General features: G+C 46.4%; 1 protein-coding gene across 2 annotated transcripts in view; it reads right to left on the bottom strand.

Annotated features, from left to right (window-relative positions):
• Positions 1 to 24,574, bottom strand: part of LOC146194714 (uncharacterized) — a 361,541-nt gene that overhangs the window by 85,676 nt on the left and 251,291 nt on the right. Inside the window, exons 14-15 of one of the 2 annotated variants that reach the window (XM_084597513.1) lie at positions 11,939 to 12,057; positions 10,544 to 10,620 (exon numbers count right to left, since the gene is read on the bottom strand). In XM_084597513.1, the coding sequence (XP_084453639.1) occupies positions 10,550 to 10,620; positions 11,939 to 12,057 (190 nt within the window). In that variant the 3' untranslated portion in view covers positions 10,544 to 10,549. Of the gene's footprint in view, positions 1 to 10,543; positions 10,621 to 11,938; positions 12,058 to 24,574 lie in introns of those variants that run through there. The other variant, XM_084597512.1, reaches the window with a different exon arrangement.

The following is a 24,574-nucleotide window of genomic DNA, read 5'->3' as shown; positions in this document are numbered from 1 at the left end:
AGAGAATTCTACGCTGCGTTCGCGCTCTCAAATACGAAGTTGTTCCTCACGAGGCCCCACGAACAAGTCGTGCCGCATGCCGAAAGATGGTGCACGTCGTTCGCCTCAAACATTATCACGCGAAGGCCTTATCATCCGTGACTTGCCTGGAGCATCGGGTCGATGGTTCCTCACCGGGGGAGCTAATCTGCCATTATGAAGAAGATAAGAAAGAGAAGCAGAAGGCGACGAAGTGCCCGTTTCGCGCTCGGACCGTTCGCACCTGGACTTCGCCAACACCGGGCTCTCTGTGTTACCGGCTCTGCGACCTTCACACGCCTTTTTGCCAACGTGACAATATTACCAAAAAAACATTTAGCTTGTCATGTCAAAGTTTGGCAGCAATGTACACATGATGTGATTCTCTTCAACATATTTTGTCACGGGCCTTTGTCTCATAATGTCTGGAAGCTTCACCAGGCTAATAAACTGAAAATGGAGAAAGAGTTGTAGAGGAAAGATAAGGATTGAAGAGGCATCACCTCGCCACCGTTTTCTCGTCGATGAATGAGGGCTCCAGTCTTGCCATTTGAGGCCTACCCAAGCGGCAGCTGAGTACACACGTTTTCCGTTACAAACTTGTAAGCTGAGTTCGGCAGCAGTGGACACATGTCGAAATTATTTTCAACTCTATATTGTCTCACAGGTAAGCATAAAACAATCTGATTTGCATCTCTGATACGCAGTTTACTTTCAACTGCTGCCGAAGACAGGAATGATGTCTTTGGTAGTGTGCGAAGGAAATGAGCAATTTCCTGGTCGCGTTTCTTCAGCTGTCAGACATAGCAGACAAACCTTAAATGCAGTTGTTAATTGCTTACATTATTTCTTATGTACGTGCAGAGAGCAGGAAAATTTTTTAGCGACACTTGTGATGAGGGAAAAGAAATAGGAAGCGATATTAAGGCCACCGAAAAGGAAATACAAGGCCCCATTGCGCAGTTTGAATTGCTGCAAGGTCGATAACCGAGGTCGATAACCTAAGGCTCGAGAGCCGCCTTGACGAGCTTGAGCAGTACAATCGAGTTAATATTTCAGAAATGATGGGGGTTAAGTAACTCAACAGCTAATTCGAAAAACAAAATTACCAGTATTTCAACCATGATAAAACCGCCAAGACGTGCAATATCACTGTTTAATTTTGTTTAACTGCTGGTCGGTATTTGTCTTGGCTGCCGGTTTCCCTGCCGTTGCCAGATGACAGGGAAAATGTATTGCTCTCGTCGAAACACTGCACTCCTCCTGTAGAACGTAATAAGCTTCTAGACATGTGCAGCAGGATATTTTAGGAGCATATACGTATAAAGTGCCTTTCCGACACAATTTATCGTCTCATGAATTCGGCAGCAGTGAAGAAACTAGCAACATAAACGGAAAGTGTTCTAGATCCAGAAGACTAGGGAGATGCCATAGTTACTAATGAATACGTCAGATTACATTACTTAGGGCCTGACACAACTAAATGACGACACGTTTTATAAACGCCTTGATTCTGATCCGACATCGCAATACAAATCAGAAGTCATTGACACCCAAGTTGGATGGTTGAAGGCTGGTCAAATTACAGATAAAATAGAGAACTCACTAATTCCTCTCAATCCCATTGCCGGCAGATTTTACTTATCAGCAAAAAAGCATAAGAAAAATGCCCCGGGCCACCTATAGCCTCTGGTGTTCGAACGGTCAATGAAAACCTCTCGTGTTATGTCGACTCCATTAACAAAATTCCTGTCAAGTTCTCTTCTTTAATAAACGATACCACTAATTTCCTAGCTGATATCAATGACCTTAGTATCCCAACTGGCTCGCTCCTTTTTACCTTAGATGTCACTTTACTATTGTAGTGAACTCTGCGAAAATATTATTAAGACGAAGATGAACCAGGCGAGGATATCACGATCACAAGGAGAAGAACGACGAAGTGCCGCTGCGCTGCTCGAGCTCGCTTGTGAAGGCCTAGACTGGCTGTGCTCTTGTGTGGTTCTCTGTGAAACTTGGAGAGGGCTATTACCCCTTTTAAAGGACAGTAAACACCCCCTTTCACTTGGTGGAGGTCAGGATTTCCTGCCGCCCTGGAGCTTCGCAGCCGCACACTACCGACAACAGCCATGACCGATGCTACCACTCCTAGTCCAACCGCCTCCTCGTCCCCCGTCTTCTGCGCTGGAGCTTTGCGCCAACGGGACCCTCCAATCTTCAGTGGAACCGGCGACCACGACGTGGAAGATTGGCTATCATCATATGAGCGGGTCAGTACGCACAACAAATGGGACGACGGTCTCAAATTAAATAACGTGATATTCTACCTAACGGACGTTGCGAACCTGTGGTTCCGCAACCACGAGGCCGATATCTCCTCGTGGTCTGCTTTCAAGACCACTTTTTCCGATATCTTCGGCAGGCCTGCAGTGCGCAAGCTGCGCGCTGAGCAACGCTTGCGCCGCCGTGCACAGCTACCCGGCGAAAATTTTACGAGCTATATTGAAGATGTTGTAGACCTGTGCAAGCGCGTGGACGCTTCAATGACAGAGCATGCCAAGATTGGTCATATTTTACAAGGAATCGACGATGACGCGTGCCAGATGCTTCTGGCCAGAAACCCAGCAACCGTGGTCGACGTCATCAGTGCATGCCAAAACTTTGAGGAATTACGCAAGCGCCGTCAAATCACTCGTTCTTCGCTTTCACACCAGGAGCCTCTTGCAGCTTTAACAGCTGACGCAGAACAGTCCCCCTTGCTGCAACAAATCAAGCAGTTCGTTCGAGAAGAAGTTGCCCGTCAACTGTCCCTCGTTCCCCATCGTACTGACGCTTCCTCTCCTTTGGCGCCAAAGTTGCAGCAAGTCATCCGCGACCAAGTCGCAGAAGCACTTCCCACGCTCCCGGAAGCTCCTGCCGTTGCTCCCTTGACATACGTCGGAGCACCACTACAATATAGCCAACCATCTGTCCCAGCCCCTTTGACCTACGCGGCAGTGGCTGCGCGGCCTCCGCCTGAGCAGTTACCACCCGTGCAGCCTGTCCTACGCCATGCACCGCTTCCTCAAACGGCTCCGCTTCATCCTGCGACTCCGCGCTATTACAACCCGTGGCGCACTTCTGACAATCGCCCAATTTGTTACTACTGTGGTTGCCCTGGACACGTGGCCCGTCGGTGCCGTCGCCGCATGGCTGCGCGTCCCGAGCCTGCGTCTTCGGAGTACTCCCCACAGCTGCTTCGTTCTGCACCGTCTTCGCCTGCATACGCCGCCGAACAGCGTTCGTACACGACCCAACGTTCTCCTTCTCCACGTCGCAGGTCACTGTCACCAATGCGCCGGCGACCACCCCCTCCTGATGAGGGAAACTAAGTTCCGCGGTTCATGAGGCGAGAACTGCGTGCTCTGCGAAAAGCTCAAGGCCTCATATTTTGCCCACGAACGTTATAGCAATCTCTATCGATGGTCTGTCTGTACATGCGCTGGTCGATACAGGTGCTGCAGTGTCTGTGATTCATGAGCGACTTTGCCGACGATTACGAAAAGTTACAACGCCATTTAACGGTTTGTCGCTCCGCACTGCCAGCGAAGAGAGGATTGCACCTTTAGCAGCATGTACAGCGCGTGTCGTCATTGAAGGTCTTTTGTACAGTGTAGAGTTCGTAGTTTTGTCGTCTTGTTCTCACGATGTGATCCTTGGATGGGACTTCTTGTCCAAAAATAACGCCGTGATCGATTGCGCCCGAGCTGAAGTGGAATTTTCTGCACTGTGCGACGTACTGCACGACGACAACCGTTCAGTGTGTCCTCAAAAGCTCGCCATCGCTGAAGATGTCGACGTACCTCCAGAAGCTTGTGCCCTTGTGCCTCTTTCGTGTCCTGCCGTGTCAGCCGTTACTGTTCTATTTACGCCGTCTGCATCCTTCATCTACCGCAAGCACCTGCCGCTGCCGTCTGCTGTTCTCGATGTTCACGGTGGCTTCACGAAGCTACTCATCTACAATCCGTCTCCGCGCCCGATTACTTTACTACGTGGGGAATCTCCCGGTTCTATTGAACCAGCCCACCTTCTCTGTGACCTGGATGCCTCCGAGACCAACCGTGGTAACTACATCGATGCTCTGCAGTCCGATCCGACGCCTGATTCGTTGCCAGAAGACTTCTTCCGAACCGCCATCGATGACGCCCTTCCTTCCACCTACCGGACGCAGCTTGTGGCCCTTTTACAGACGTTTCGCTCCGCGTTCGACGCCGCCCACACACCTCTCGGCCGCACTTCCACAGTCGCGCATAACATTCAGACCGGCTCTAACACGCCTTTTCGACAGCGCCCCTATCGTGTGTCAGCGGCAGAGCGTCGCGTGATCAATGAGCAAGTTGAGGACATGCTAAAACGTGGTGTGATCCGTCCATCTCAAAGCCCCTGGTCTTCACCAGTGGTGCTCGTAAAGAAGAAAGATGGCTCAGTTCGCTTTTGTGTTGACTACCGGCGCCTGAACAAAATTACCCACAAGGACAATTACCCCCTGCCGCGTATAGACGACGCTCTTGATTGCCTCCAAGGTGCCGAGTACTTTTCCTCTCTTGATTTACGTTCCGGTTACTGGCAAGTACCAATGGCCGCCTGTGACAGAGAGAAGACCGCATTTGTGACCCCGGATGGCCTCTATGAATTTAATGTAATGCCCTTCGGTTTGTGCAACGCGCCCGCCACATTCGAGAGGATGATGGATAACATCTTGCGGAAGTTCAAGTGGCACATCTGCCTCTGCTACCTGGACGACATTGTTGTCTTTTCCACCGACTTCGCCACGCACCTAGAGCGCTTGCGGCAAGTTTTGGTTTGTCTTACTGACGCCGGCCTACAACTAAATCTTAAGAAGTGTCACTTCGGTGCCCGGGAGTTGACCATTTTGGGGCACATCGTCTCTAAGGAAGGTGTTCGCCCTGATCCGGCCAAGCTGCGCGCAGTGGCGGAGTTTCCTAAGCCGGTCTCGCTCAAGCAACTTCGAAGCTTCATTGGTCTATGCTCCTATTTTCGGCGCTTCGTGCGGAATTTCGCTTATATAATTGCACCCCTTACGAAGCTACTCGGGGGAAACAGTGACTTAACTGCGTGGTCGGTCGAGTGCGACGAAGCGTTCACCACATTGCGCCGTCTTTTGACTTCGCCACCAATCCTTCGCCACAACGACCCCACAGCACCTACCGAGGTCCATACTGATGCGAGTGGCGTTGGCCTCGGAGCGGTATTGGCTCAACGGAAAAATGGCTTTCAAGAATACGTCGTCGCGTACGCGAGTCGCGTCCTCTCCAAAGCTGAATGCAACTACTCAGTTACGGAGAAGGAGTGTTTGGCCATTGTGTGGGCACTAACCAAATTCCGACCCTACCTGTATGGTCGCCAGTTTGACGTCGTCACGGACCACCACGCGTTATGTTGGCTGTCCTCTCTTAAAGACCCGTCCGGCCGCCTCGCACGATGGGCTCTCCGCCTTCAGGAATTTGACATCCGCGTTATATATCGATCTGGCCGTAAACACATGGACGCCGACGCTCTGTCTCGTTCTCCCCTAACCATCGCACCTATTTGCTCCTCGGCGGCTGATCCCGTCCTCTCGTCTCTAACACTCGCTGATATGCCTGCGGAGCAGCGAAAAGACCCGCGGCTCGCATCTCTTATCGACATCGTGTCCGCTTCTCCAAACGCTGCGCCTTCTCGGACTTTACGCCGTCAAGCACCACACTTTGCCCTACGAGACGGTCTTCTCTACCGCCGCAATTATATGCCTGATGGTCGACGGTGGCTTCTCGTCATTCCCCGCCATTTACGACAAGAAATTTGCGCCTCTTTCCATGCCGACCCTCAGTGTGCCCATCCTGGTGTAGTGAAGACGTTTCAAAGAATCTCTCAACGCTACTATTGGCGCGGCATGTACGGTTATATTCGCAAATACGTCCGCTCCTGCATCGCCTGTCAGCGCCGCAAGTCACCAACACCTCGTGCTTCTGGCCCCTTACAACCACTTCCATGCCCGGCCCGCCCTTTTGACCGCATTGGCGTTGACCTTTACGGGCCACTTCCCTGCACGGTCTCTGGGAACCGGTGGATTATCGTCGGCATCGACCACCTCACCCGGTATGCCGAGACCGCCGCTTTACCCGCCGCTACTGCCCGTGAAGTTGCCCTATTCTTACTACATCATTTTGTTCTTCGCCACGGCGCACCGCGAGAGCTGCTGAGTGACCGAGGACGCGTCTTCCTTTCCAACGTCGTTGAAGCTCTACTGGCCGAATGTCGCATCATACATCGGACCACAACAGCCTACCACCCTCAAACTAACGGGCTGACTGAGCGCTTCAATCGTACTCTTGGAGATATGCTCACAATGTACGTTGCCGCTGATCAGACCAACTGGGACGCTGTTCTTCCTTTCGTGACGTACGCATACAATACCGCCACGCAGTCAACCACTGGATTTAGCCCTTTCTTCCTGCTTTATGGGCATGAGGCATCGTCCACGATGGACACTATTTTACCATATCGTCCTGACTCCTCCGAGTGGACACTCCTTTCAGACGTTGCCAAACATGCGGAAGAATGCCGCCAGTTAGCCCGCAGTTTAACATCGGAATCGCAAGGCCGCCAAAAGTATCGTCACGACAAAGATCAGACGCCACACGTTTTCCCTACAGGATCCCTTGTTTGGCTCTGGGTTCCTGCCACCCCTCCGGGATTGTCATCAAAATTTCGAACCGAGTACCACGGCCCCTACCGCATTGTTCGCCAAACCTCCCCTGTGAATTACATCGTGGAGCCACTCACTCCCTCTTCAGACATGCGTCATCGCGGCCGCGAAACTGTGCACGTGAGCCGCCTCAAAACATACTACGATCCGCTCCTCTTGCCCTCACCCTAAGTCGCCAGGATGGCTCCTCTTCGCTCCGGGGGAAATTGTAGTGAACTCTGCGAAAATATTATTAAGACGAAGATGAACCAGGCGAGGATATCACGATCACAAGGAGAAGAACGACGAAGTGCCGCTGCGCTGCTCGAGCTCGCTTGTGAAGGCCTAGACTGGCTGTGCTCTTGTGTGGTTCTCTGTGAAACTTGGAGAGGGCTATTACCCCTTTTAAAGGACAGTAAACACCCCCTTTCACTATATACAAATATACCACATGGCGATGCCATTTAGTCCATAAAGACCACTTATGATTAACACTGCCCTCACAGGCCTGTTGATAGTTCGGCATTAGGTACTCTCTTGAGGCTCATGCTTGAGTTTAACAATTTCGAATTTAATGATACCCACTACGTTCAGGTTAGAGGCACTTCAATGGGTACCAAGATAGGTCCTAGTTATGTCGATATCTTCACGGAGTGTCTTGAAACAGTTCCTTGATATTCGTCCGGTAAAACCTTTCATGTAAAGATGCTCTATTGGTGACATATTTATAATCTGGCAGCAAGGCGAGCAACAACAGTTTGCGTTTATTGCAGATTTCAATAATTTTCATCCATCAACCTCTTTCAAGCATTCGAACTCGGCTTCAACTATTAGTTTTCTTGATGTGGCAGTGTCGTCAACGGTGAAAAACTAACTACTTGCCTTTATAAGAAATCTACATTGTAAAAACAAAAACACCTTTTTGGGCATTTGTTTCATTAAAAACACCCTTACACCCTGTGTCGTGGGTGTTTGCGCCATTGCAAATCACTTTGTGCATGCCAAAGCGTTGTTATAGTTGTTATAGCCTTAGGGTGTTACGGACAAGCAATATCACCTAACATGCTGGAGGTATACGGCTGCGTAACTTCGTAGCCTTTTATACACAAGCGGCGCTGCAGATATAACCCAACACATAAATAAAATACCAAAAATAACGCTAAAATAAAAATTGCGCACGACTGCTTTCCAAAAATGAAACTGAAACAAAAGTTCACCGCCAGGAGGCCGCCGGTAGCTACGCACGCTCTTTTCAAATTGCACATTATGACTGTTAGCATGACAGGGTGCGTTTCAACTACGTTTCGGCGAAGTCTGAATGTGCGGCTTACATTGTTTACCGTTGTGAAATGTGTTGCGTTTCGCGTGCATATCTGTAACAGAAGTGCCTTTTACATGTGGTGTTTAACGCACAAGGGAATTTATCGTGTCGGCAAGTGTCCGCTATTCTTTGCGCTTTTCTCAGGCGGGAGGACTGCTGCTCCGTGTCATGTTTGAGATGTTCGAAAGAAGAAGGTATGAAGGATTTTTTTTTTCTGCTTGACTAAAAGGTATACGCGCCGAATACATTGCACTCGCGTGGAAATCGCACTGGTTGGTTCTGTGCCGGTGATACGAAGGCGGACAGCAAACTGCACGGCTGACGTGATCGCCTGTAAAGGTAAGCATATTCTTACGCACATTGCGCTTTGTGGGAACAGCGCCCTACTGCATTGCTGCATTCTGTGTCATTTTGTGCCGGAACGCTCCGGAATGTGCTGAAATGAAAAAGTGGAAAACGCGCTTGTTTTCACCTGGCTGCCAGAATGACATCGCACATGGGATTAGATGTGGCGGTGAGTTACTGAGATTTCACGCAAGTACATCAGTCTCAACTTTAACAAAAATAATGTGTGCACTTCGTTTTTCTTGCATTTAGTACGCGCAGGAGGTTCACAAAATGATTTTGGTTTCTTGACAGTTTGATACTTGCGCTCAGTTCGTCTCGGTTTTGTTCTACCGTTTCCGTTCGTGCGGCAAAGGTCCATGATGGCGTACTTTAATTCTACTCGCACACCTCCTTCTTCCTTTCTCTTTTTTCTCCCGCGCCTCCTTTGACTCGGCGCGCGCCGCAGACCCCCCCCCCCCCCCCTCCCGTTCCTTTTTTTTTTCTTTTTTACTCGGAGCATAGACGTGCGCAGCCACCTCCCGCCCTGCTGTTCGGGTAGCGTCCCCGGCGTCCCCCCTGCAGCCATTCTGTTTACACTTTTGTTCTTGGCAGCAAGTCAGCGCGGTATGCCTCTGCGCTCGCACTCTCGGCCTCGAAGGGCGCCGGTCGGCCGGCCTGGTTGCATAATAATTTATTCCGAACTTCCAAACTATACGCCGCTATCATCAAACTATATTGCTTTCCTGGCTTCCGGATTTGCGTTTTTATTCACAATCATTTTTCATTTTACGGGGATCATATTTTGCGGTTGCATGGAGTGTGAATTTGCATTTTTGTTGTGCTGCTTTTATTATGGCGTTTACGTTTTCTCTCGAAGAATCGTTTAACTACGTTTTTTTATTTTCAGCAAGACTTCCATTAAGGCACATTGTGCAGGTGCTGAGTGAGCTGATGTAGTTCAAACCATCCAGTTTTTATTATCTTTCTGGTCACATTTCAACAGAACGGTTCGACCGCATTACTTTATTGTTGTAGTGTCTTTAGTAGTGACGACCAGATTAAATGAATATTTTCTACTAGATCGACAGCTTGAATTCTGTAGGCAAAAAGCTTACCGGAAGTTGCTATTACAGAGTTTGGTACTGGCTATATGTTTACTTTTTTACTTTTGCCTACATGTACTACAGCCTTTGTCAAAAGTTTAGAGCCCGGGGTGTCCGCTCCTGAGCCGTGTAGTGGCGTCAATTTAGCACTAGTAAAGGTATTTCCCATTATGGAGGCTAGGACAAACAATCTTCTTACCACCAAAACATTTAGAACACAGGAGATGCATTACAAGCCACACGAAGTGAATGAGAAGCATATTCCCTGGACTCTACACTTCGGCAAAAACTGTACATATGAAGCAATTATAATAGTCTTAGTCGCATATGTTTACCAGCTTCGCTCATTACAGTGCGCATATTACAGGCTAATTTGTGACTCACATTTATTAAAAATGTGCATTGCATGAATGAAACGCCATACTTGTACAAGGTTTGAGTCACCTTGTGTGACACTGTTTCCGCTAAATATATTGAGACTATTGTATATGTGTGTTACATCGTTTCCTTCAAACACTGAAAGCTAGGATATGATGCTAGTCAATACAGCTTAGAGAAGAATTTTGTAGTACCTCTGGTCACGTTGTACTACAGCTAAGAGCATGCGTGCTCTCGGTCAGGACAATCGCTAGATAAGTCCGGGTAGTGCCAGGGAAAAAGACGAAGAAATGGGCGTGGTGCGGGCCGGAGCGCCCGTTGTAGGCCGCGTCCGTAAACTCAAATTCAAACACGCAAGTTAATGGCATATTGACTAAAAAACAGCGCAACAAACACCAAAGCGAGAACCATAGGACGAGTTGATGTGGTTCTCTGCTTCAGTGTTTGTCTGTTGCGTTGTTTTTCATTCAATATGTTGCACCAACTCCCCCATTTTGCTAAAGTGATTGACCTTGGGAGGGACAGAAGAGTAGTAATACACTAAAATCCCGTTCCTCACGAAGCACTCATCGTCAAATGAGAGTACTGCAAAACCGACCATTGAGGTTTGTTAAGCGGATAATAAGAAAAGGAAAAGGGCATTTCGTTTTTTTTTTTTTTTATTTCAAAGGCAGTTCATTGTTCACGGCTAGAGTTGAATGCTGGAGGACCAGCGAAATTTGACATCCGTGACGCATTTCCTTTTGCTGCAAGATAGGAGGCAAATATTCACCGTATTATTATCAATGTAAACAACTTCAGTAGCAGTCCATGATGCCCATGTAAGGATTAGAGAACCGCTGGGGCCGCCATACTGTGATCTATTGCCAAGCAGTCAAAACTTATAAGAGACGACTTGATGATGGGCAAAATGTGTATATTCAATTGGTGTTCACATGAAGAAAGCATAAACAGCAATAATAAAATGTTGATAGCTGGAGTTTTTATATGCAGCTAATACATTTCAATATCTTAGTAAAAATGGATGCTAGAGTCTATTGATCCATTCGCTCGTCGTTCATTCGAGCCTTACATACACCCACCCACCTTTGTTTTTACGCGAGTCACATTGGAATCACGCAAAATAGTGGAAATATTGTACCATTACTTTAGCTGTGCATGCGATGCTTGTCTTGTCATCCTATAGCTAAATAGACTAATTATTAGAAACCGTTTATTTGGTCGCCCATCAAAAATCAGAGATTCGGCCGAAAAACAGAGAACAGAAAATGTTGAACACATTTCTTTAGTTCATCGGGCGCTCCATCCTGCTGCCGCGAATGTATTTTAAATGTTGACCAGCTTAAGGAACGGAGCCTAACCACTGTTGTGTTTCAGTGAACGCAACTAAATAGTGTTCTTATCTTTAAGAACACCGCAGAAACAGTTCATTTTCAGGCCGCACTATTGATTTCATAAACGCTCATCGTACAAAACCTCGCTCACTGAAGAGTATAGACACTCCTTTACGTTTGTCAGAAAACAGTGCATATGTTCAGTCAACGTGGCTCAGGGTTGAGTTTTCATCAATACCTAAAGATTAACATTGGAAGTATAGGCAGAGGCTGTGGGGTTTTCCCGAGATCAAAATACCCAAATCCGGAATGTAAATATTCTTGAGGTCTAGGTGATGTATATAAAATTGCCAGCACAATTTTTAACTTCGCAGACTTTGCGCATCCTACCACGAACCTTACTGCATTTTTGCTCACCGGATCTCTACAGACCTGATTATAAAAAAGGTCGCGGCCTCCAAGTGTGTGAACATCCAGCCTTCGAAGTAGGTATTTCAGATTCCCTTAACGGTGGGTGCATCCCAATATATGGCTCTAAAAGGCGGCCTGTACCTGCATTCTATAAATAAAATTATTATTTTTACAGCACCCGCACTGCTCGCACTGAGCTTCTAAAGTTAGGTATTCTTGAGACAAAAGGTATTTCAAAGCTGGCTTATTACTTTTTTCTGTTTACGATAAACAATATATTTAGAAGTCGAGGTTTCCCTGGAACCCAAGGTTTCCTTACCTGTCATATCCGGGCACACAACATCTGGGCAGCATTTGGGAGGGAATCCAATCCTGTGTGCGTGTTCTTCTGACACTTCAACGCAACCAAGCCATCCCAGCTGCTTCCTCTCTAAACAACTGTCGGAACAGAAGAAAGACATGTTTCTTGCTGCGCCCCATGTGTTGTTAATGTAAAAGCTGTCTCGTACATATTCAATTATTCCACACCCTCTATCTAAATTGGGCATAAGCTGCATATGTGACTAAATCGTTCATTCTAGAAAGACGTTCCAAAACAAACCTAAATAGCCTATTGGGGCACAAGGTGAAGCCTGAACGAATTGTAAGCGCCGATCTGCTGCGGCCCCCTTTTGATTTTAAACACGGTGTTGGTCTATAGGCAAGTATGGAGTTGTGACGCCGAACTTTATGTAAGTTCCTCTGGTATTTATTACTGCAGCGTACCTCGCGTAAAGCGCATTGTACCATGGTAGGGATTAGATACATGCACTGTGTGTTTATCCTGATGTTATACGAAGGCAATACATCGCACGTAACTTGAAAATGAAAATCCGGTAATGCTTCGATGTTACATGTATATGCTAAAGTATAGCATAATGAGTCTACCTTTTTTGCCAGAGGCGTCTTAACTAAATTATGGAGATCATGTCCTTTGTTTAAGGCAAACTTCATAGCTCCAGCGAAATAACGTTTTTTTGCACACCACATCCAGAACATCCAGCACTCAAAAACAAATATGAACCATATTTATTCGATGTTTAAAAATATTCATCCTTAGTATTTATTGAAATCGTCAGTAGTCATCAGTACTTTGTAAATGTCATGTTGTAAATGGTTTGGTTTGTGGGGTTTAACGTCCCAAAGCGACTCAGGCTATGAGAGACGCTGTTGTAAATGTTATAATGTACTATAAAACGAAAGAACATACATAAAACTGACTGCATGTTTTATTTTATTGCAAGCGCTGCCTTACAGAAGAAAAAATGGTTAAACATTTGATTTAGTATTAGAATGACGTAGTCATGTTTTATTCCACTCAATTTCCAAAGCGTTCGCAGTTTGTAAAGTCTATTGTCAAAGTGTTGCTGAATGCTGATAGATTATAATAAAATATGTATATTATTTCACCTAATTATTGTCAATCAACCTATTACAGGATAGTTCTGTATTCCGTACTTTTTCTTCTGAAAGTGCGTTGTTATTCAAACAAGTATTTAAAAATAATATATCATTCCAGATTAATACAGAAATCATTATTATTATAATTTTATCTTGACTTTGTCATTGCGGTCTTATGTACTATCGCAAGCAAAATTATCACTGCGCATGCCCAGACCCCGCTTGCCGCCGACAGATGGCGCCACATACTAGATGTCGGCACAAAGACCTGCCGCGTCGGGACCAATCAGCTTGACCGCCCCGCCCACGCGCGGTAGAGAGCCACGGTGGCGGATCGCGGATCACGGTAAGCTAAATCTCTCTAATAATTTGCGTTGGCTACCGCCGTCTTAACAAAATTACTCGTAAAGACGTATACCCACTACCCCGCATTGACGACGCCATCGATTGTTTACAAGGAGCTGAGTTCTTTTCGTCCCTGGACCTGCGTTCTGGCTATTGGCATGTCACTATAGCTGAGTCCGACCGACTCAAGACAGCCTTGGTTACCCCTGATGGACTATATGAATTCATTGTGATGCCTTTTGGTATTTGCAATGCTCCTGCTACGTTTGAGCGAATGATGGATAACATATTACGCGGTCTCAAGTGGAACCTTTGTCTTTGTTATTTAGAACTTAACCTGGAAGAAATGTGGTTTTGGCGCCCGCAAGCTGACAATACTGGGTCATGTCGTGTCCAAAGATGGCGTCCTGCCCGATCCGGACAAACTACGTGCCGTCACTGAATTCCGGAATCCGACGTCTGTTAAAGAGCTGCGCAGATTCGTCGTCCTATGCTCATATTTTTGCCGTTTTGTCCGCAATTTCGCTACCATCATTGCACCGCTTACAAAATTGCTGAATGGTCCCGCCGACTTGTCTACATGGACCCCGCTCTGCGACGATGCTTTCACTACGCTCCGACGTCTACTAACTTCACCGGCCATTCTCCGCCATTACGACCCATCCGCTCCTACAGAGGTGCACACTGACGCCAGCGGCATCGGCCTTGGTGCTCGCCTCGCTCAACGCAAGCAAGGCTTTTCCGAATATGTAGTTGCTTACGCTAGCCGAGCCCTACGAAAGCTGAATCTAACTACACCGTCACAGAAAAGGAGTGTCTTGCAATCGTGTGGGCCTTAACGAAGTTTCTTCCCTTGCTTATATGGCCGCCGCTTCAACGTAATCACCGACCACCATGCCCTCTGCTGGTTGGCTTCCCTGAAAGACACTTCTTGGCGCCTCGGCCGCTGGGCTCTTCGCCTTCAAGACTTTGACTTTGAAGTGATATATAGATCGGGACGCAAACACTCCGACGCTGACGCCTTGTCGCACTCGCCGCTGCCTTCTCCTGCACCCTCGGATTCGATATCTGAACCCTCCGTCACAGCCCTCACCTCCGACGACCTGCCTTTTGAACAACGCCGGGATCACTGGATATCTTCGCTCCTAGACGTCCTCACCGCGTCCTCAACGTCTTCATTTCCGCGAGCCCTTCGTCGCCAACCTTCCCATTTTATGATCCGGGGTGGTCTGCTGTATCGCAAAAGCTATCGCCCGGATGGTCGCAAATGGCTCGTGGTCATTCCCCGCCATCTTCGCACAGACATTTGTGCCCATCACCATGCCGACCCGCAAAGCGCACATGCTGGCCTGTTGAAGACATACGAGCGTCTTCGCCAGCGGTACTACTGGCGGGGGATGTACAACTTTGTCCGCCGCTATAATCGGTCCTGTACTGCCTGTCAGCAGCGGAAGTCGCCTCCGCGCCCCTCCGCCGGCCCGTTACAGTCATTGCCTTGTCCATCGCAACCTTTTGATCGTGTCGGCATCGGTTCCCTTCCATCTTCGACGTCAGGCGACCGCTGGATAATAGTTGCCATGGATCACCTCACTCGCTACATGGAGACTGCAGCCCTGCCTACGGCTAGTGCTCGTGACGTCGCCTCCATCCTTCTGCGTCACTTCGTCCTACGTCATGGGGCTCCTCGTAAACTTCTCAGTGACCGCGGCCGCGTCTTCCTATCCCTAGTGGTCAGCGAGCTGTTGGAAGCTTGCAAAACAATACATCGAACCACCACAGCTTACCATCCTCAAACCAACGCCCTCACAGAAAGGTTTAACCGAACGCTTGGTGACATGCTCGCCATGTACGTTTCTTCTGACGCGTCTAATTGGGATCAGGTGCTTCCATACATCACCTATGCCTATATCACAGCGTCTCAGGCAACGACTGGATTTTCCTCATTCTTTCTCCTATACGGTCGTGAGCCTTTCTGTCTACCGGACACCATACTTCCTTACCACCCCGACAGTTCAGAGTACACTTCTCTTTCTGCTGTTGCCCGTAATGCTGAGCAGTGCCGTCAGCTGGCGTGCTCATTCACGTCGGACATTCAAGAACTTCGCCGACATGAGAGCGATCACGGAAAGCCCGCTGCGGACTTTCCTATAAACACCCTCGTTTGGCTGTGTGTTCCGGCTGATTCTAAATTCTCTGCAAAGTACAATGGCCCTTATCGTGTATTATATTGGAGCTTACATCACCAGTTAACTACATCGTGGAGCCGGCAACGCCGCCTTCAGGAAGTTGTTCACGTCAGTCAACTTAAGCCATGCTACGACCCCCTTGTCATACCCTCACCCTAAGTCGCCAGGATGGCTCCCTCTTTCCTCCGGGGCAATTGTAAGGAATAAGATGATACAGCGCCGAAGCTAACGACGATGAAGACGCCGATCAGCTGGCGCGCGCACTGAGAGCTCGGACTGTCTTGTTCGGACGAGATTGTGCTTCGCTCTACGATCGCATTGCGTCACCGGTCGCCGTCTCCAGTCCTCCGAATAACTCCCAATAAACACCTCTTCATATATATATATATATATATATATATATATATATATATATATATATATATATATATATATATATATATATATATATATATATATATATGTATGCATATATATTATAGGGGAAAAAGGTGAATTCTTTTGGCTTGGGTGAAACACGTTCGGAAGAAGGTCATACGTGGTAAAGGAAACGAGAATCTATTTGACGTTTCGGCTTACACTACCGAAACGTCAAATACATTCTCTATCCATTCACCACCTCTGAATTCTATTCGAACGTGTGTATATGTACATATATATATATATATATATATATATATATATATATATATATATATATATATATATATATATATATATATATATCTGTGTGTGTGTGTGCGTGTGTGTGTGCGTGCGTGCGTGCGTGCGTGCGCGCGCTTCTTCAAATTATATCAATAATTGAGGTCTCGTGACTATTTTTTGTATCCATTGGTGGCAAAATGTCTACACACTATGAAATGAGCCTTCGTTTCACAAGAAATTTCGTAGTTCTCTTGCAAAAAAAAGTATTTTGTTATAGGTATTAGACGCCGTTTTGGCCATTTCAGAAAGTTGGAATATTTGCGCCCTCCTGCTTCCGCACTAAAATTTTATCATCCATTATTTTGCCTTTAAAAATCCATGCAACATCTGCTTTTATGAGAGCTATTGAAATCTATTTTTTTCTTGGTGTTTTATTTTAGAATCGAAACATTGCTCCACGCCCGACGCAATGCAAAATATTTTAATTTTAAACCTTATATATTGGCATTGTTTGTCCCTAATACGTTTTTCTTTTTTATGAAAGTTATTTCAATCAAAATGTGTAGATATAGGCTGCTACGTGTACACTTCACAACGCTTCAAAATTGCTCGAGAATTGAAAACAACAAAGACACTGTAATTCTGATACAGAAAAAAAACAGTATCTTAGAGTTTTATTAATATCTCCCTTAACTTTCCCCGGTACCTCATATATATAACAAATAAAAAAGAGTACCATTATATTGTTTAAAATTAGATATAAAACTTTATGCTTGTCCTGATAATTCTCAATATTTAGCCCTGCATTCTGGCACGTCACAATAATGCTTCTACTTAAAACATTTTTATGCATTATGCTGTCATTTGTATTTATTCAGGGGAAGATTTTGAGCTCAAGAGTAGTCCGTTTTATCTCCATGTTATTTGAAATCTGCCGATATTAAAAACAAATAATAATGGGCAACTTTTATTCGAATAAGAAAAACTACCGCGTCTTCAACATTTATAGAAATATACAAAACACAAGCTTAATTACATTACAATTATAGGCACTAAATAGTGTGATATCATGTAGAATTAAAACAAAAAATATAAAACTGTACGCATGTTTTTATTCTATAAAACGGTTAGGGCTTTCCCTCAAGGAGTAGGCGTCAAAACATCACTTGAGATTTTGCCGAATTACGTTATGCAATATAAATAATCTTCTCGACACTTATAAAGACGTTTTCTGGCTCTTGGCTAAGTTTATGATAGAATAAAATGAAATATATTTGCTATTTCTTGCAATTTCATGGGAGAACTCACGAGGCTGTTTAACATTTCCTGCATCTTGTAATTTGTTATTCCGAGGTCCAGTGATATTCAATTTAATTCGAAATTGCACTATTTTATTTTTAAGGTAAGAGAAATATTAACATCCCTATGATTTTAAGGCTATGTTTTTGTTGTCCTCTAAAGTGAAATCATAAGCAAAACGCTTTTTAGCATGAAAGTTATGATGGAATTACATATTTTTCTGGCAGCGGTATGAATCACCTGAGGTGAAAATTATTCTTGCCGAAAGAGTTATCTATATCACGGATAGTATTCAATCCAGTGCTTAACTACATTATTTCGTTTCACAATTATGTTAGAAAATAACAATGCCATGTGTTTGAGGACAATTTTTCAAAAGTGCAGGTAAGTATATTCATGAGCAAAACGGTTTGCAGGATGATATCTTTCGAGGAATTATATGGTGTTTTTCATAGGTTTTGCAACTGCCAAAACAAAAAGTCTTTAATTCATGTTATAAACGTATTATATGCATAGGTTTAGTCACTAAAATATTTGATGGCGATATTTTAGTAGGCAATCAGGGGGGTTCCAAATTGCATTTTTGAAACGACGAAAACGGCCTTCTCCACCTGTAGTATATAGGACCTTTTTTCACAGAAAACTACAAAATACCGTAAAAACTAAGGTTCATTCCTGTGTGTCGAGATATTCGCCAATTAAATAGAAAAACTTCATTTCCAACAAAACGCGGCCACGGGACCTCGCTTACCGTTTGATTATAAAGGGTGTTTCAGAGAGAAGACTGAGTATTAATGAAGAATGGTAGCTCGAAGGCAGACATACATATTTGCAGGACGCACTCTCTGTAACAGTGTGCATAAAATGCTGTAAGATGTCGCTAATTATTGATGTTATTACCACACATTCAATAGTTCCCTTTCTAATTATTGTAGTTGAGTGGTTAGTTCAAATGAGCAGTTTGATGCCTTGAACAAGACGATGCCATATCAGTTTCTGAAAAAAGAAAAACTCATTTTCTAGTGCCATGCATCTCGATTAAACACCGACGCTGTTATCCGCACGCAATACAGGCCACAGAAGGAGCGCTGGAAGTATGGCACAAACGCAACGTCCGCTGTTCAGTCGCATCAATGAGTGCAGCGCGCAGCCTCGGCGTTTGCTGAGATGGCGGCCGGCGTTATCGTCTGTTTCGTCGCTCGACGCAAGCATAGAGAAAGGGATTTGGTGAAGAGCGGACACTCGGTCAAATCTGGCCCCAGGAAATGACGCATTAATGATAACGTTAGTAACAGCTTCATGCACTACGAAATGGATGGCGCCACCAGCATTCATCGTGCCGCGCTCGCGGGTGCCCGGGACCTTGCCCAGGAGCCGCCGGTGCAAACCGAAGCAAACTGCGAAAGGGCAGGGCCGTCTACGCAGGTTGCGTGTTCGTGAGGACTGACTGCGGCTTCCTTGGCCTTCGAAGCGGAACTACTGCAGTTTGTCAGGACGGCAAGGTGAGGAATGTTATTTTGGCTTAAAACGTTGCATTTCGAGCAGTTTATGCTGACCGCGATGCACGGTTTCTTGAATTGCGCAGCTCGTGAACAGGCGCCGGTGCGCACGTCATGGGTCGGCCAGTTCGTGACACCCCGGCAGCTTCCAGCAAAGGCAAGGTTAGAAATCTGTTCTGTTTGCAAACTACGCTGCATTTCAAGCAGTTTAGCTCAGCACTCTGGCTGGCGCGGTTGTGAAGGGAAGGCCAACATGTGCTCGGTAATGGCGCAACAAGGGCTCGCCGGCTACTGCGCGGTTAGATAAAAGCGAACGCACCCCTGACGTTCTTTGCCTGGTTTGCCCAGTTGTTACTTTTGCTTGGTTTCTCATTGCGTTTTACGTGTTGGGGTGTTCTTTATGGTCTTCAGCAGTGCGCAATCTTTTTTAGGGGATTATTGGCCGGGTGCAATCTGAACATCGAGACTAGGCTAATGTGTTAAAGACGAGCATTCTCGCGTGGTATGTACACGAGACCGTTATTGTTAAAACGGCAGGGAAAAAAAGGGACCGCGCAAAATCTGGAGAACCACGTGTGTCAAGGATCGTGATCTGGAACGAAAACCCCACGGGGAATGCGCTTTAAAGAAAGGCAGTAGAAAAGGAAATGCCGAGGTGCTTCTAAACAGCTTGATAGTAAAGAAGTGGCGCGCCGATAATTCCGTCCTCTCCGTTTCTGAAAACATGCACTCCACCCGCGCATTTAGTTTCAATGCTCCTAACGCGCACTGTGGATGTATGGCTATTATCCCCTGTGTTGTTGCCGCCAGGTATGAAATATTTTTAAGGAATGAAACGCGTAGTCGCATGTCAATGCAGCTTTTAAAACCAAAGACTAACATCTCGATATGGAGCAATGCTTAAAATTACTGGTAGGAATCTTCGTCGTGTAACTTTATTGGTATATTTTACGTGGGTATGATACGCGAGGTTTGATAAATCATTGACCAATATTGGTAACTTTATTCGTCTACATATTTCTGGCGTTTCATCTGTTTACACAGTGTCAGTAAAAGGTTTATCGCGATGACATTTCTGCTGTAACTTTTGCAGGTGATACCAGGATTTGGCAGTGTCTGCTGTGTGCCCTGGTGAGGCAATTGCAGAATGCGTGTAAGAGGTCCGGACCAATATCCCGTATTCCACTAGTCAATAGGTTTTTTTCTGTCAGCCTGGCCTTTGCAGGCCATTATTTATTCGAAACTTTAAGTCCTCGAAGGAGCGCAGCAGGTTTACCAGAGCCTCTTCCAAACGCACACCACTGAAAGAGCCGGGCGCCGGGCCGGGGACGCTTGTACCCAATTTTACCGGTGGGCGTCTGGCAGCGGGTTGCGAACTGAGCGCGTTGATGTGGTTGTAGGGCGGTGCTTGTCGGGGAGGGGGAACAAGAGGGGATGCAGCGACGTGGGCGTAGGTCGGCGCTGGGCAGGTGTGCAGGAGGGTCAGCTGCGACAGGGTGGGTGATAGTGGCCAGCCCTTCTTTAATGATGTGGCACATGCCAACGTCATTAGAAGGAGAATGATCGCACCCCTGCCGGCAGAAAGGGCCGAGGACTTGGAACTCCTCGCGGATTATCGCTAGAATCAGGGCTCGTACATCGAAGTCAGTAGAGGTCAGGCCAGTAGCGAAGCTGGGCTGTAATCGGGAGGACTGCAGCTGGTCGAGGCGTTGGCAAGTCGTAATATGCTCTCACTGCCCCTAAACAGCTTCAAGCTGTTCGACGCACATTCCAGCTAATAGAGTTCATTCATTTGCTCTGTTCAAAGTACCCATGTCCTGTGCGCATACTTTGGATTCGCGGCCATGCTCGCGATCCACATAATATTCAAGCGGATGCTATGGCGCACATACACACATCAGGCGATCCACCACATTCCCCTCTTCCCCCAGATCCGTTCCTGTCCCACGCTTCCGATTCTCAAGTTTTGCCCAGCGAACACGCGCTCTCATTCCTCCGTGCTCGCACCCTCTCCCCCGTAGTCTTACTCGGCAGGAGGAGGTAACAGTGCGCCGGATTCGGACAGGGGCGGCTCTGACCCCATCTGTTCGACATCGATGGCGGGAAAAAAGATCTGCCAGTGATAGACAGGTGCCCTCACTGTGACACTGCACCTGAGGTCTGTGATGTGCGTCACTTGTTGTGGACGTGTCCTTCAACGACTCACTTTAGACAACGGTTAGTCATGAAGGTGGGCCTGCGGTGGAATCGCAATTGCGATTATGAGAAGTGGACAATGGAGAATCGCTACACTGCCAACCTCTGCGAATATATGAGCGCAACTGGACTTCACCCTTTCCTTTAACTTTCTATCTCCTGCATCCAATTCCCCCTTTCTCAACTTATGCCTTGTGGCAAACGTTTCGAAAAAAAAATCATAGTAATGGAATCAACATTTGGTGGATTCTGGGGAACTAGGGTGTTATAAGCCATAGAACGGATTCCTTTCAAGACGTACGCGTTCTGTTTCCGGCATGGTGGGATTAATACATGAAGCAGAGTGCAAGTACGGCCTCTATGTAAGACGCATATGACTCACCGGGACCTTGAAGGCGGGAAGCGAGCTTGTTCTTTGCGATCTCAGTCCGAACAGCCAGGCCGGCGATTTACTGTCGGAACTGCTACTTGAAGCTTCGTTTGCCAGTTAGTGCTGTGGGGCTGGGGGTTGATAGGACAATTCCTGGCGACCTCAATAATGTAGAAATAAACGTTGAGGAATTTTAAACCATCATCCCACCGGTTGTAGACGCTTCGGCGTTCATAAGTGTCGAGCTAGTCATCTACGTCTTCGTCGCGACGACCAGCGAACAGCGGCGGATCGCGTTGTCGTGTGTGACAGTCGGATGCGGTGGTGCAGCCGAGGTATAGGGTCCGGTTGGGTCGGGACTGCTCTCGGTTGACATGACGATGGTAGCTGTTATCAAACGGCGACCGGAACGTAGTTCCAGTGAGAGGCAGGTCACTAGGCAGCAATGGGATCAAATTTCACCTCCACCACTTGTGAAAGAAAGCCAGGTCGAGACGGCAAAGTTGTGACGCCGAGGCAAGGAATGCCGTGTCAGCTTTTAATCCGATGGTGAGCCCAGGCGCGTGCCGGAGCCGGCGCCGCGGGACAATGACGTTAGTATGTACGAATGAAAGAAGTGCCGTAGAGGACTCATAATATCAGTACATATTTTCACATTCCAACAAATTGACCATCTGAGAACATTGCAAGGTAAGTTTGATTAGTTTCTATTTACCGTCCCAAAGATAGGCTATAAAGACGCGCATAATAGAGAAACCATTCTTATATTGACACTGTTGAGCATTATGGCTATGAATTTAACGAGTGCTAGTTACATTGTATAATGAATACAAGGCACTTTGTAACATGAGTCAATGTTTGCCAGCTTATTTCGGGCTTACAGAATATTTGTGATTAGGAACCTTTCTAACTTTCTGAAAAAGGCAATGCTGAGGATAAAAGATGTGACCGTCTGCTGGAATTTCGCTGTCAAAGTCGTATCCAAAGACACATGATGGTATGGGGAAGGGTGCGCATTTATGCGAGAAGCAATGGGTCTATGGCATAATACCCAAGACTACTGGAAGTATATTTGTTTAAATCTTTGTTTAAAATGAAATGCAGGATATTGTGAGGGAGCCGCGAATGTATTTTGAGCATAGTGTATGTCTATTTTCTTGCGTACCATTTTCTATACTTTGTGTATCTGCATGTAATGCAACATTTGTTTACCTATGTATTGTGTCTTGCCTCCTGTCTTTTTTTTTACTTTTTTATGATGTACACGTGGACTGACGTGTCCTACATTTTGTCTGTCTTCCTGGTTGCTTTCGTGCACCAAACAGAGACAGAATCGTATCTGCTTTTTTTTTTGTATGAAGCAAAATAAATCATTTCACAGAGCTCCTGGCCCCTTTCCTGTAATACTGCTGTTTGGCACAGGCTTTGACGCAGCTGCGTTGATGGCCAATCAGCAGTAATTGCGACTTATTTTATATTTCATTGCTGAAAAACAGAAAATAATACCACATCATACAAAATATAAATAATATGCCAACAGGACGCGGCAGTACGTCAAGTGCTTGCTAGCATTTAAACTGCGCGCCGTGTTGCAGCGCATTTCAGCATTCAAACTGCACGCCTTTAACGAAAGCGGATGTGCGGTGAGCTTCAGCCGCTTGGTGCGCTACAGTCAATTGGGCCGCTGGGCCCTATGGACGTGTCCGCTCTTTACCAAATCCCTTTCCTTATGACGCAAGGAAGTCATCGCCAGTTATGACAACGTCACTTTGAAAACACTAGGTACATTCGATTTTACAGTCTTGGTCTACTTGCTGACAGCTAGTCTCGGCTTCCGCTCTCGCAGGAAGCACAGTAATGATCACATCACCTTGCAAGCTCCCTCCATCGTTTGCTCTTAGCAGGCAATTCAAGCCAAGTTATTTCGCAGTGACGTAGCGGACACATTTATCTTTTGGCTTATATGTAATACTAAAGACAGATAACAGAGGCGCGAAACAATCGGTGCTTTTCCCGAACAGAGCTTGACAAGTCTGAATGTGAAGCTATTTACAGATCTCAGTTCGGCAGGGTTTTCTTGCCGTTGCTGCTCACGCAGTTCTTCCAAGGGCACAGCTCAGTGCGCTCGAAAGATACGAAAGCATTTGCAAAAATATTTACAACGAGCGTTAGCTACCCCAGAAGAAAGCCGTTCGCTTCCGCTAAAAAGATCACGAAACAGGAGAACTTATGGGCTCTATAGGCTTCCGTGCGCAGTGAAATTCAAAACAAGAAAGCGATGACGCGAGAATAAAACGTCTTACAAATGCTCTGAGAGATTTTGTTTAGCGCGCGATATCGTTCGCAAGAACACTAAAAGTACTCAGAATACGCTTGGAACATAACGCAAAATTGCCGCTGGCCCAAGTGCTTTACTAGAGGGCGGAACCTTTGGGCTGCCAGGGGAATATCGAAGGCCGCAAAGCTGTCAGCAATTAGTCCCGGACAGTCTGGGACTGATAATCGAATAAGTTTTGACCTGGCTGTCTTTTTTTTTTGTACGCAAACTTGCCATAAGGCATATTATATAAACTCATGTAAATGGTTTTCCGTGAGGAACCGGAGCAGGCTCCCGCTCTTAGCGTTGTCGGTGAGCCATTTAGAAAAGTCCTCTTCCCTTTCCTGGCTTTCTACTTCACCGGTTACCTTCGCAACAAACTTTTTTGTTTATTTTTTTTTTTATTCTTTTCTAGCATCGTAAAAGCAGTGCCGCCACACTCTATGGCAGCGGGCAGATTGCTGTTTAACACTACACGGTGCCGGTGTATTGACGCTCTCTAAAAGAACGTTCATTTGGACTAAATGGTACATACTATTTCAGGGATAAAGTACCAGCGCGAAACTGAGACCAAACACAAGTAATACCGACGCAGGACAACAGCCATGCATTGTTTTATTGACAACAATGCATGGCTTTTATTGCAATAATAATGTCA

This window comes from Amblyomma maculatum, chromosome 3 (assembly GCF_055883805.1).
Source record: "Amblyomma maculatum isolate TAMU_Amacu chromosome 3, ASM5588380v1, whole genome shotgun sequence".
NCBI lineage: Eukaryota > Metazoa > Arthropoda > Arachnida > Ixodida > Ixodidae > Amblyomma > Amblyomma maculatum.
The sequence above is the reverse complement of the archived record's forward strand: the minus strand, read 5'-3'. Positions and strand labels throughout refer to the sequence as shown.